This window comes from Pteropus medius, unplaced genomic scaffold (genome assembly GCF_902729225.1).
Source record: "Pteropus medius unplaced genomic scaffold, Ma_sr-lr_union100, whole genome shotgun sequence".
Lineage (NCBI taxonomy): Eukaryota > Metazoa > Chordata > Mammalia > Chiroptera > Pteropodidae > Pteropus > Pteropus medius.
In genome coordinates, this window is record NW_024351730.1 from 26,189,937 (window position 1) to 26,204,720 (window position 14,784).

Consider the following 14,784-nt stretch of genomic DNA (forward strand, 5'->3'; position numbering starts at 1 on the left):
GGCAAGTTACTTCAGCATCAGTTTCATCATTATCTGTGAATGGAATTTATTATATCGGCCTTAATAAGTTTTTGTGAGGATGGAACGAGCTTATGCAGGACACATGCTTAGCACAGTGCTTGGCCCATAGTTGATAGTAGTTGTTACTAATGTAAAGAGCTTTCCCGTTCCTCCTTTATTTAGACATTTCTTGCTTTGATTTCTTTTCCAACTGGTTTCAGGGTTATTTTCCTTTTGGGGCATCGGAAGGTCAAGTTTGAGAACAGGAAAACAACTAAATGTGTTTAAGGGATGTGTATGGAATTCCGATTATATGTGGTTTAAAAAAAATAAACGAAAGATTCCCAAATATTTATGCCATGTCCCATACTAGCTAGCACTGACACTTTGTCAGGGTGGTAAAGTTAGTGGATAAACTAAGTCAGGTATTGATTAGTAATTTAAATGTCAAAGAGTTAAGCTTGCAATGAAGCAGGCCATGAAAATAGTTTTGTTAGGCTGCAAAAATGCCAACATTCCTGAAACAATGAGCTCATCATCAAATTCTTCTTCCACACCCATAAAATAATCTAGGACTTGTTCGTTCATTTTTGCTTTGGTTTTCTGGGCAGCTGAGAATAAATAGAGCAGTGTTTTTCAAACATTAGCAGGCATTAGAATCATCTCGAAAGGTTGTTTAAAAAAACAAAAATCCTGAGTCTTAGCCCCAGAGATATTGATTCATTAGGGTGGGCAAGGCCTGAGAATTTGCATTTCTAATAAGTTCCCAGATGCTGCTGATGCTGATGCTGCTGATCCAGGAACCACACTTTGAGAACCACTACGTGGAATCCTGTCAAGCATTGTCATGTGATATAGAGCACAGGGCATTTTAGACACAAGGAGGTAGTAGGCTCAAATTCTGGGGCGTAGTAGCAGAGTTATATTAAGCAAACACATTTTTTTTGAGATTGAGTTTCTTCCCTTTATAAATGGAAATGATAAAATCCACCCGTTCAGCCTATTGTAAGAGTTAAATAAGTTGTCTGTAAAGCACTTTGTTCACTCCCCGACATATATTTGTTTAAAAGACTCTTAATTACTTTTACTGTAAGATTTTTTTCATAAATCATGTAAATATTTCTGAATGTTCTGGGTGACCAAGTGTATCAAATAAATAATATTGCTTATTTAAATAAATGAAGCAGTTTGAAATTACTAAGGTTTCACTTCAGAATTCCAGAGCCATTTTTCAAGCTAGGTGAGGGGCGGGGCAGTGTGTGTGTGTGTGTGTGTGTGTGTGTGTGTGTGTGTGTGGGTGTGTGTGTGTGTGCGCTCGCGCGTGTGTGTTCTATGTAGTTTTTTCTTTTAATTAAACAAGGAGTCCCTTCCCACTTAGTTCTTACTAGGTAGCAAATTGCATAACAGATTGAGAATTTCATCCTCTTAATTTTATATTTTGGAAGTGCAGCATATTTTGATGTGTAGGTAGTACGGGACAGTGAAAAGGTCATGGCTAGAATAGAAGCCCTGAGTTTTCATAGTTCATGAACAATTAGAATCTGACTGCAATTTTGTCTTTTTGTATTCAGAAGCAACCATATCTATCTGCATGGCACAGAATTACCCGGGGAGCTTCATAAATGTGTAATGTCTACCTAATTTTTACCTCATTTTTAAGAAATATAATTTAATATGTCTATGGCAGGGCCTAGTCACATGCATTTTAAAGAATCATCTCAGGTGATTCAGAGAGCACATTTCAAGAAAGACTAGGAATGGGTTGCAATGGTCAGGACTGCATTCAAATTGAGATTCTACCGTTTAATATGACAAGATAATGTGGCAAGGTATTTAGCCATGTGGACTGGACTAATTCTCCGATCTTCTTAATTCTTGGTGTCTTGTATGTGAAATGTATCACTCTTACTCATTCACCAGGACTGTTATGCAGATTATAGTTAATGTATATAAAGTGCTTAGCACAGTGCTGGGCATGTAGCACTCAAATGCTGTAATATTGTGCTGCTTCTTCTAAAATACCACACGTTGAAGATGGACACATAAGATAAACACAAAAGTTCATACATGGATAGAATTGAAATGAAGCCCATTGGCTCTGTGAATCGCTAACATATATATGAAGCCTTGGAGAAAGAGACTTCTCCAAAGATTTTGTTGAAGTGACTGATTTCTTACAGGTGCCTTTAGATCGGGCATATTCACATCTACTTTCTGACTCATAATTACTTTTTTAGTATCAAAATCTTTATTTTGGAAACTGTAAGATTAAATGATGTTTGATTGTATTGAAGCAAACTGTTCAATCTAATCTATTAAATCAACAGACTATCATTTTTTACTGTGCCAGAACATTAATTTTCCATTCACTTTAATGTGACAAGATGTCTTTTCATGAAAATATCAAGTACTTCAGGAGAGCCTAAATGAAGCCGTAGTAACACAAGATAACAGAGCCAGTATTATTCAGTAATGGGATGGGAAAATCAGTTTAGAAAGAAAACATTACTGTAAAGATAGATTTTTATTCAAAGAATTAGAAAATGCCATATAAGTACATGCTCACTTGGATTTTTCTCAACATCTTTGTGGCTGTTCTATAGTCACACAAGCAGTTTTAAGATATTCTTTCTGTAGGATGGTCTTTCGTAACTTAGTGACATGTTTCTAATTTATGTATTTAAAATTAGTATCGTGGCATTTGTCATTCCCATGCTATTCCTGAAGATCTATGTCAGTGGAGCTTTCAGAACAGGATTTATCAACCACAATTGCACATCTATTAAACAAAGCTTAACAGGCCGTCCTAATGGGGTTTTCATTTATGGATCCTTTAGTGTAGTGTTCCCTAAGAACAATGATCATATTAATTACACCCTCTTGAAGTCTGTAAACCACAATTACTTCCGTGTAAGTTGCAGTGAAGAGCTTTGAATTATCACTTGAAAACAAAGAGAATGTAGGAAATTCAAACTTTCTCCTTGCTTTGATACAGATGCTAATTTAAAGCAAGTATTCTTCAGTCACCAGAATTAACACAATTCATTGCCCTAGAATGAATGTTTTATATTTCTCATTTATTACAGAAGAAGAAAAAAAGAGAGGCCTCATTACACATGTGGTAGATGTCATATTACCGACATTTCTAGGGAAAGGAGACTCTTTCTTGAACCACTCTTGAAGGGATAAGAAGGTGTGCAAATTGTGGATTTGTTACATGTTTGCAATATGCATATGGGAATATGCGTTTAAACAAAGATATCATTTTGAACCAGCGGGATTCTCAAATATTTCCTTCTAGGTTGGACACCGAGGGACAGTGCGAGATTATCCAGGCTTTAGCCCATCAGTGGATGCTGAAGCGATTCGTAAGGCAATCAGAGGAATTGGTGAGTAATACTTTACAATTCCTTTCTTAATATTGAAGCAAATCTAAAAAGTCACCATCTCATAGTGCAATAGTTCATTTTGCCCAAGTTGGCTTACTCAATTAGAAAAATTGTAAGGTACTTTTTAAAATTGTGAAATAATGAGGAAAAGTATAAGGAACCCAGTTTTATTAAATCTTAAAATTTGCCATATTTACTTAATATTAAATACTACCATTGCAATTACTGCTACCAACAACAGTAATTATCATAATCATCATAAATCATTACAGATATTGTGCTTGCCAGTTCTTTCTGGAGCTAATTCCCATGAAAGTTGTAATTCCATAAATACGTATGCGTGCACATAGTGCTTTGCATGGTCTCAAACAGTATAAATCGAAATCATACTGCATACATTCTTCTGCAACTTGTTTTTATCCCTTAACATTATGCTTTTGAGATTTATCCATGTTGATATGTTTAGCTCTAGTTCATTAATTTTAACTGCATAGTAGTCTATTGAATTACTGTATCATAAGATGGGAATATTGATGGAACTTTTAAATTACCTACAATTCTTTTCTATTACGATATAAAAATACTGCATTGAATATTCCTGCTATGTCTCATGTGCACATTTGCTAGCATTTCTCTAGAATATAACAATAAGAATTTCTAGGTTGAAGAAGATGTTCATCTTCAAATTAGAAATTTTGCCAAACTGCTCTCTGAAATGAATATACAAATTAGCATTCCTAGCAGCAATACATGAGACATTTTCTCTCTATATTCTCACCAATACTTGCTAAGGTCATGCATGTATCTCACTCTGCATATGTATTTATTTATTTCCCTTCTCTTCCACATCCCCATCACTGATATGGTTAAGCATCATTTATTTCCTTCCTCTTCCCTTAATGACTTCTTCATATCTTTTATCCATTTTTTGGTTGGATTGTCTTCTTCACAATTGGCAAGATTTTTTAAAAATAAAATCTGTATACCAAACTTGAAAAAACATAATTTAAAACATTTTTTTCAATTATAGTTGGTATACAGTATTATATTAGTTTCAGGTGTACAACATGGTGATTTATATATAACATTTGTATAACTTATGAAGTAATCACCCCAATAAGTCTAGTACCCATCTAACACCATGCATAGTTATTTCAATATTATTGACTATATTCCTTATGCTATACTTTACATCATCGTGACTATTTTGTAATTACCAATTTGTATTTATTAATCCCTTCCCCTTTTTCACTCATTCTCCCAACCTGCACCCCCCTTCCCCCAATCTGGCAACCATCAAAATGTTCTGTATATCTATGAGTTAATTTCTGTTTTGTTGGTTTATTTTGTTCTTCAGATTCTACATGGAAGTGAAATTATATGCCATTTGTCTTTCTGTTTGACTTACTCCACTCAGCACAGTATGCTCTAGGTTCATCCATATTGTTTCAGATGGCAAATTTCATTTTTTTCTGTCTGAGTAATATTCCATTGTATATGTGTACCACCTCTTCTTTATCCATTCACCTGTTGATGGACACCCAGGTTGCCTCCATATCTTGGCTATTGTAAATAATGCTGCAATGAACATATGGATTCCCATGTCCCTTTGAAGTAGTGTTTTGGGTTTGTTCAAATAAATACCCAGAAATGAGGTTACTGGGTTCTTCTTTGTCTCTTGTTATAGCCTTTGTTTTAAAGTCTATTTTGTCTGGTATAAGTATTACTACCCTAGCTTTTTTGTTTGTTTGTTGTTTCTTTTTTCATGAAATATCTTTTTCCATCCCCTTACTTTCAGTCTGTGTGTGTCTTTCGATCTGAAGTGAGTCTTGTAGGTAGCATATGTAAGGGTCTTATTTTCTTATTCATTCAACCACCCTATCTTTTGATTGGAGCATTTAATCCATTTACATTTAAAGTACAAATTGCTTTTCAGATTCTCTCTTTGTCTTTAACCTTTGGCATTTTAATTATGATACGTCTTGGTGTGCGCCTGTTTGGGTTCATCTTGTTTGGGACTCTGTGCTTGCTGGGCTTGTGTATCTATTTCCTTCTCCAGGTTAGGAGTTTTCCATCATTATTTCTTCAAATAGGTTTTCAATTTTTTGCTCTCTGTTTTATCCTTCTGGTATGATGTAAAAGTTGGTGCACTTCATGCTGTCCCAGAGGCTCCTTAAATTGTCCTCATTTTTTTTGGATTTTTTTTCTTGTTGCTGTTCTGATTGGGTATTTTCTCCTACCTTGTTTTCTAAATCACTGATTTAATCCCCTGCTTTATCTAATCTATGTTGATTCCCTCTAATGTAGTCTTTGGTTCAGTTATTTTATTATTTACTTCTGATTTTTTAAAATGTTTTCTATCTCTTCATTAAGGTTCTCACCGATTTTAATTACTCTTCCCCTAAGTTTATTGAGCATCCCTATAACCAGTGTTTTGAACTCTAGTAGATTGCTTATCTCCATTTTGTTTGTTTGGTTTTTTTCTGGAACTTTTTTCTGTTCTTTTATTTGGGATATGTTTCTTTGTCTCCTTATTTTGGTCGCCTCCCTGTGTTTGTTTCTATGTATTAGGTATGATATGTCTCCCAGTCTTAGTAAAGTGGCCTTATGTAGTAGGTGTCCTGTGGGGCCCAGTGGTGCAGTCCTCCCTGGTTACCTGGGCTAAATGCTCCAGGTGTGTTCCCTATATGGGTTGTGTGTACTCTCCTGTTGTAGTTGAGCTTTGGTTGCTATTTGCACATCAATGGAAGGGATTGACCCTTGAGCTGATTGGTTTTGAGGACTGGCTGGTGAGGGGCTGACCAAATGGAGCAGGATTTGATTTCATAGGGCTCTGGTGCCTGCTAAGTCTGCCGTTTGAGTGTGTTGTCCTTGGATACAGTCTGGGTGGTGCTCCAGCTCTGGTTGAAGCTGGCCATCAGGCGTGCCGCCCTGGGGCCACCTGGGAGGGTCTCCAGCTCCAGCCTGTGCTCTGCTTGGGCCACCTGGAAAGAGTCACGAAGCAATCTGCAGATGGCCGCCACTCATGCTAGGCTTGGAGGTGTCTTGAGAGGCCAATTCATAAACCAAGATTGGTAGCTGCTAGTGCCTGGCTTGAGGCTGCTCAGCAAGAGATACAGGTCATGCCGAGGCCAGATGCTGCTTATTTGGGTTTTGCAAACTTTTGAAGGATTTTTATCTTTCAAAATCTGAAGCATGATCCAAGACAGGCCATTTGTATGGAATAGCCACTGGAAGCGACTTGGATGAGCCTGTAAGTTGGGTGAGGCATGGTCTCAGGAAATCACCAGGCCAGGACAACCAGTGTTAGCCAGGTTGATGGAGACTCAGCATTGGTGGCTGCCTGCATCTGCCTGCTTGGAGAGGGCAGGACTCAACAAAGAAACAGTGGATTCTGCTAGCACTTCTGTCTTGAAGAAAGCTGCCCCTCCAGCCTCTGCCCCGAAGCCAGACTATTCAGTTCCTTCTTGTATGTCCCTTTCAAGCTTCTGCTTCAGCACTGTTGCTCAGAGCGAGTGAGTCCATCAGTGAGTACATGTGCTTGCAGACCCTTTAAGAAGAACATCTGTGACTCAAGACATCCTCCATCTCTTAGCCACAATCTCTGCTGGTTTTCAAAGCCAGAAGTTGTGGGGACTTCTCTTCCTGGCACTGGAACCCTGGGCCAGGGAGCTCATTGTGGGGTTGGGGAGCTCATTGTGGGGCTGGGACCCTTTGCTCCTCTGGAGGAACCTCTACAACTGAGATATCTCTCCTGCTTTTTAACCACCACACATGGGTGTGAGACTGGCTAGTTCCATGTCTCCATCATTCCTACAAGTCTCGAGGCTGCCTCTTGTGTATATCCCCAGTTGTAGGACTTCCATTCAGCTATACTTTGGGTGACTCCCGATGATGGTTGTTCTATAATTTAGTTGTAATTTTAATGTGGTTCTGAGAGGAGACAAGCACGGTGTTTACCTACTCTGCCATCTTGACCGAAACTACCCCAATATTTTTTTAATTATAGGCCATGAAAATATCTTTTTCCAACCTGTGGTTCTTTTTTAACATTTGTTATGGTAAATTTTATTGCAAGTATATGGGTCAGAATGCTTGAGAGAGGTATGGACCAGAGAGAAATATACATATTTTGGAGTCAGAGGTTTGGGTTCAGATTTCTACTGCACCCATGATCCAGATTGTTGCTCCATGGAGAAAGTCAGGATTCTCTCATTGGAAACAGATCCATGACTCATCTCAGCCTCTCATGACATTAAATCATTACCCACTGTTATTGGCCATAATATTCCTTTATAGTCATATGCTAAAGCAGTCTCTGTAAAGCATCTTGACCTAGATCCTGATGACCTAGTGTATAAGCGAAGGGGTGTAAACTTCATCCTGAAGGTTTCAGAGAGCCATTATAATTTCAACCAAGGGATCGATATTATCAGATGCATTTTTAAAAGATTTTCTTAGGTAGTAATATATGGTATGAATTAAAATGAGGTCAAATTGTGAGGCTATTGAAGTTTCTGGGTAAAATATGATGAGTGCAAAGTGGCAGAGAAGAGGACAAATTCATGAGATGCAGATGATTGCTACTGTGTAGGGAGTGAGGAAAATAAAGGAATGTAGGATGACTACCAGGATTTTTGGTTAGATGACTACATTCATAATGTATCATTGATAAGGGAACAGAATGAAAGACAAGTTAGAGAGGAAGTAGAATGAGCTCAACCTGGATCATGCTGAGTTTGAGATACTTGTGCAGTTGGAGATGTCTAGTCACGCACCAACAAAGTCATGCCATTACAAGTCCAAGTTAATACTCAGACTCACAGGAAAAAACTAGGCTTTAATCTAATTCTGTTTTCTTAACTGTACATAATACAAGACCAGAGACACAGTGGGGCAGCATCTTCCACTGGAAGACTTAGTAGCTAACCAAGTACACTGTTTCTTTTGCCCCATCAGTGATGTAGAGTGTGTACTGTTGATTGTTAAGGGCATGTGTAGCCAAGATGTGTGTGGGTCACCTAAATACAGAGAAGTTGACCCTTGGATTCCAATTGATCTTTTATGCCATTCTAGTCATGCATGCCTGAGGTGAGCAAGCCAACTCATAGCTCCTCAGCCCAGGTTAGTCCTCTCTGCTAAGGAGGCTGACACAACTCCCGCATTATCTTAATACTATAATTGCCAGGAAACTAGGGATCTTGAGGTCATTCTCAGGCAGGCCAGCATTAGCCCTAGCCTAATGTTAATCTTCACTCTGGTGGTTAAGTATCTATGGGTCTGGAATGCCTGAGAGAAGTAGGGACTAGAGAGAGATATATATGTCAGAGATTTGGGTTCAAATTCCTGTTTTACCACTTAAAAGCTGCATGACTTTGTCAATGAGGTAAGTTTTCTAAATGTTAGTGTCTTTATCTTTTAAGACAGCTTATTCATACCTACTATCTAGAGCCCCTGTAAATATTAAATATGACAATGAATAAACAGTGCCTAGTACATAGTAGGTTCTCAATAAATGTCAGTTTCTTTTTTCTAGAGAAAAGGAGATTTTGATATCAAGTATGGAGATGAGAAGGAGAATAAAGGTGATAAGACAGGACCTGAACCTCATACGGGTGAAAAAATCTAGTTCAAAAGCAGTATATTTCTTTAGCTGCTCCCTCTGTCATAGGAATATGTGGGCAAGGATTGTTTTATCCCTCCCTCAACTATCCAAATAAAGTTAATTTTCTTTTCCAAAAGCCAAGCAAAGAAAGATTTCAACCCACTAAGAATCTTGAAATTAAAAATTTAAACTCTGCTGTCTGCATTCATTTCAGACCATTAATCATTTTTATTTTGTTCATGACAGATATTAAGCAACTTTGCGTCTATGGTGAGTAAAATTATTTTTGTTTCACTTAGGAACTGACGAGAAAACACTCATCAGCATTCTAACTGAGAGGTCAAACGCACAGCGGCAGCTGATTGTTAAGGAATATCAAGCAGCGTATGACAAGGTACATTTTGATTAACATTACAGGCAGTAAAGAGCTAATCACTAATAAACCAGGGACGTTCCCACAGGATTATGCCCGATCTTTTATTCGAGGCCTAGTGTAACAGAAAGTACCCGGTATATAGTCAACAGCCTGGAATATGAGTCTTCATTTTGCCCTTAACTGGCTGAATGGCCATTTGATCTTTCTGGGCCTCAATTTCTTCATCTGTTAAACAAGGAAGGTTGCCTTAGATTGTTGACTCTAAACCAGAAATGATTTCGCTCTCCAGAAAATATTTGACAATGTCTCCAGACATTTTGATTATGACAGCTGTTGGAAGGGAGAGGAACGTTTCTGACATCTGAGTGCATGGAGGTCAAGGATGCTGCTAAACAGCCTACAATGCACAAGAAAGCCCCCATAACAAGGAATTATCTGACCGATTATCTGAGAATTCCTATCTCAATGATCTTTAATTTCTTTTCCAACTTTAACATGTTTATGCAATTACAGATTTAATTCATTCAGCAAATAAAAACTTACTAAGTACCAGAAACGATATAAGAACTATACAAGAACATTTTGAGTGTCTTTATCACACAGTTAATTTGTTCAATAATTAACTACTCTGTGTCAGGTATTACTGTGTGTCAGAAGATACCCTAAACATGGGAGATTGACTGGTATAATAAGCAGATCCTCTTTTCTTTCATGGAGCTAACATTCTATTAGAAAAATAATAACTAAAATGAATTCAGATATTGGTAATTGCTATGAAAGAATTTAAATGGGATGATTAACAAGGAATGACTGGTGAATGGCTCCTTTAGATTAGGTGGTGAAAGGTCAGTGAGGGCTTATTACCTTACTTTCAACTGAGATTGAAGAATACTAAGGATTCGCTCTGATTGATCTGGGGGAAGAGCATTTCGGACAAATGTAAAAGCCCTGAGGCAAAACATGTTGGGAATATTTAAGGAACAGAAAGAATTCCAATATGGCAAGAGTATGAAAAGTAAAGGGGAGAAAAGGGAAGAAATAGCGTTTGGAGAGAGGCCTTGGGATCTTGGTCCAAAATTTAGATTTTATTCTAAGAACAATAGAGAACCGCTGGAGGTTTGTAAGCAAGGGAATAATATGATCTAACTTATATTTTTATAAGATTATTTTAGCTGTTGCAGCTAATGAACTGTGGAGGAGAAAGAGTGATAACAGAGACTAGTCAGGCTATTTGGGTCCAGGTGAGAATTGAGAGTGTCTAGTGGACATCCAAAGGCAGTTCAGGCATCTCCTCTTGAAAGTGTTCTCCAAGCTCCCAGACTCCACTGAAACACTATTCTTAAATACTTAACCTTCACACTTTATAAGACACTTAACATATTATATTGAAATTTTATCTTTGAATATTTCTATTTTTCTTATTACAGCATAATGTACTAAGGGTAAGGTTTGTGTCTAACCCACATTTAAATGCCTAGTGGGAGCCAGGTAAACATTTGTCGAATTAAACGAATTGCCAGATTTCTAGGCAAGGCAACGCACTCGCCTATAGGGAACATGAATGATCCATTGGCCTTTCAGGATTTCCAAAATAGCGGGGAAGGATGAAGGTGAAGGGTAACAACCATTTCTCACAGTGAAACAGAATGAGAGCATGTGAAATAAGTTTCAGTTGGAAAGTCTTGGGCTGAGAACAGATGGTAGTGGAATTTAACCTTTAGAGAGGAAACACCCTGCAGCAATTAAAGCAGAGCTAGTGACACTTGCTTCCATCCATTTGCATGCAATTTGCATGTAGAAGCATAACCTTTCCCACGCAGGGCCCCCTAGTGGAATGGTAGACCCTGGTCTATGTCCACATTGTCATAGCAGTCTGGGAGGCTGCCAGCCTGTTTCAGAGCTGAAAATAATCAAGATCAGGAAAGGTAATTATTCACTAACACTCCTTTGAATATTGGAAATAGAAACCATGTTACCTGCCTTCAAGCAGGGGAGATGGACCAGACTTATGTAATGTGTGGAAACAGCACTACAGGACACTATCAATAAGTAATATGTGACCCATCACCACATTTAGGGTTTCCCCTGCTGTTGTTGCCAGAAAACTACTTTTGATGCCTCCAAGTTCTACTCTCTTACCGGAGGCAAATGACCAGCCACTGTCTTCCCTCCCTTCTTCTCTTTGAAGCTCTTTGGCAGTCACTGAGAAGCAAGGCAGGAAGAGGACACCTACCAATGAAGTTGGGTGTGAATTACAGGGCTCCCCCATCTCTTCCTCTTTCCTTACCCCGACCGAAGCATTTAGAGTATCAAGGGCCTAGAAAGTGCATCTGAATACTCAGTTCCTATCTGTGGCACCCACGGAACCCCCTCCATTGGCTTTCCTTCAGAAAAATTCTGTAAAACAAAACATTTTTAAAGCGATCATAAAATGCAGGTTGATATCCATAGAAATATTTTCACCATTTATGTTTATTCCCTGTGGATGGGAATGTTTTTGTCAGGATTGTTACATATGTTCATCTTTCACTTGGTAACTTTAGAGAAAGGAAGAGTATGTCATACTTAACTTTTTTGGGGTTTGTTATTTTAGGAACTGAAAAATGACTTGAAGGGCGACCTTTCTGGCCACTTTGAGCATCTCATGGTGGCCCTCGTGACTCCTCCAGCAGTGTTTGATGCAAAGCAGCTGAAGAAATCCATGAAGGTATGAGCTCTACACAAGCCATTTCTGCCCAGGATTTGACTTTCTACCAGTGAACTTTTGCTGTAAACTTGAGACATGGGTGTGAATGTGATAGATTTGGATGTCATTTCTGTGCTCTCCAGGTGGTTGAACAGTCCTGAAATGGGTAGCAGTTGTGGAACCTCGAGCCCACATGTTCCTGGGGCTGAAAGGATATTGTAATATCCTAATTTTGTTTGTTTGTTTCTGACCTGAGGAGTCATATTCTCTATTTTGTTGTCACTGAGAATAAACGGCAGCATCATCAAACCCATTGCTTATCCCAAAAACCTTATCTTTGATACTTTGCTTTCCCTTATTCTTCAGAGCTCCCAAATCTATCTGCAGGTCCATTAGCTTTATTCCAAAATTTATCAAAAATGTGTGTACATCTCTCAAAATCCATTGCTAACATTGTAGTTCAACCACCATCATCTCTTGACTGGACAATATCGATTGCCTCCTAACTGGTCCCTTTGCCTCCATATTTGCCCACCTCAAATTTATTCACATAGAATAGCCAAAATTATTTTTATAAAGTTACTTTTAGGATCAAATTATACTATTCACGTGCATAAATTGCCAATGGCTTTGAATACTTAAAATCCAAACTTCTTACCGTGACCTTCATCATCCAACACAGTCTGACTCCTGTCTATCTCTGTGATTTTTAAAAATTGTATCTGTATCAGTCAGGGTTCCTCAGAGAAGCAGAACCAGTAGGCAGGAGATTTATATTAAGAGATTTATTGCAAGGAGTTGATTACACGATTTTGGAGCCGGCTAGGCAAATTCAAAATCTGAAGGGCAGGCTGGAACGCTTGGCATCATCTGGAAGATGATGCCCACAGGTGGAATTTCTTCTTCAGAGAAGCCTGAGCTCTTAAGGCTTTCAACTGACTAAATTGGGCCCACCTAGAATATCTATGATAATCTCCTTTACTTGAAGTCAATTGATAATGGACTTTAGTTATATCTACAAAACACCTTCACAGCAACACATAGATGAGTGTTTGATTAAATAACTGAGGACTGTAGCCTGGCCAGGTTGACACATAAAACTGACCATAATGCCCTATCCTCCCTCAGTCCCCTGACCAGCTCAATTCAACAAAGATCCAGCTTAAGATCCTGCAATTATGTCTTTATCCCAGTCAGCTAAAAAGAGTAAGAGACAAAGGTTCACCCTCGATTTTTAAGGACTCTCAAAAATTGTACATGATACTTCACGTAAAGTCCATCGATCAGAATTTAGTTATGTGGATAAATCTGGCTCTAAGGAAAGCTGAGAAATATGGCATTTATTTGGGTAGCTATGTGCTAAGTTAAAATTTAGGGCTTCTTTTACTAAGCAAGGAAGATAAAAGAGATATCAGATCCATTCAATTTTGCCGAGAACTTAAAACTGCTCAAAAAATTGTGTATTTAAAAATAAACTAATTCGTAATTTTTAAAGGAGCGATATTAGGCACAACTAGGAATCTCTACCACAGAGGACAAAATTCAGCCTCTGTTCATATGCTGCACTGGCCTTATTCGAATAAGTCCTACTGTAAATGGCTGCTCTTACAGTCACAGTGTGATTCGGCGACCTCAGTATAGACCAAAGCTCTGGAGTACCTAGTCTTCAAACTGAGTGGGCCTGTGAGGTACATTATTGAAGCTTTAAAAATCTCCCTGTATGAAAAGGATGACATATGCTAACCGACCCAGAATGTTGGTGTAAGGGTGAACTCATTCAAAAGAATTGCAGAGCCCTAATATAATGGCATGTTGAATGCTCACTTCTGATCTTAAATGACATAGGCTTTTCCCTTTATACTATTTCTTATTAGAATTATTCAGTTGATTTTTATACTAGAGTATAATTTTTTTTGAAAATTTCAATGTCAGTTAATTCCACGTGATTCGTGTTATTTTAATTATAAAATATGAAAAATTAGAAAACCACTTTAGAGCGTTATAGGACCGTATGTTGATTTATTCAACACTGGTCTTTTCATCTGTATAAAACAAGCTATTAAGACTGAAATGCATGAAACTAAGTTTTTAAGTCTTCTTAAAATAAGCTTCCTTTTCCTTTTTAGGGCACTGGAACAAATGAAGATGCATTGATTGAAATCTTAACCACCAGGACAAGCAGGCAGATGAAAGAGATCGCTCAAGCCTACTACACAGGTGATCTTATTTTCTCCTTACCTTTCCCACTGTTCACACGTGTATGAGCCAATGTTGCTTTTCCCAGTAACCCACCAATCTCTTCTTCACAAGGCATTTTGAGAGGACAAGACATAAAAAGGAGGACACATTCTAAAATGGGCTAAGGTCTGTGGATTTTCATAGAAAATTTAAATATGATCAAACTAGAAACTGCTACATGACAGTGGCATTAGCACTTTGCACTTTGCTCTCAGCAATCACTACTTAATTGAATCAACTATTTTCACCAATGTAAGAGACTCAAATCCTTGTATATTAACATGTTAAAAACCACTTAGATTGGCCTTGTGATTTTTGGTGTGGGAAATTAAATGTTGAACATGTAGATTCAGTATAATTAGTTAAAGTCTTAATATTCTGTCAGCTGTATAAAAATTAGAAAGCACCTGCATTGCGATTCTGACACTAACTACCCTTGGTTAGCATGACTTCACAAGTTAGAGCACAGGCCCCAGAAGGCTACCCTCAC

At 38.1% G+C, this 14,784-nt stretch overlaps 1 protein-coding gene across 1 annotated transcript in view; it reads left to right on the forward strand.

The window, feature by feature from the left end:
* Positions 1–14,784, forward strand: part of ANXA3 (annexin A3) — a 49,554-nt gene that overhangs the window by 11,143 nt on the left and 23,627 nt on the right. The window contains exons 3-6 of the mRNA XM_039845535.1: positions 3,302–3,389; positions 9,294–9,388; positions 11,964–12,077; positions 14,183–14,273. Coding sequence (XP_039701469.1) covers positions 3,302–3,389; positions 9,294–9,388; positions 11,964–12,077; positions 14,183–14,273 — 388 coding nt within the window. The remainder of the gene's footprint in view (positions 1–3,301; positions 3,390–9,293; positions 9,389–11,963; positions 12,078–14,182; positions 14,274–14,784) is intronic.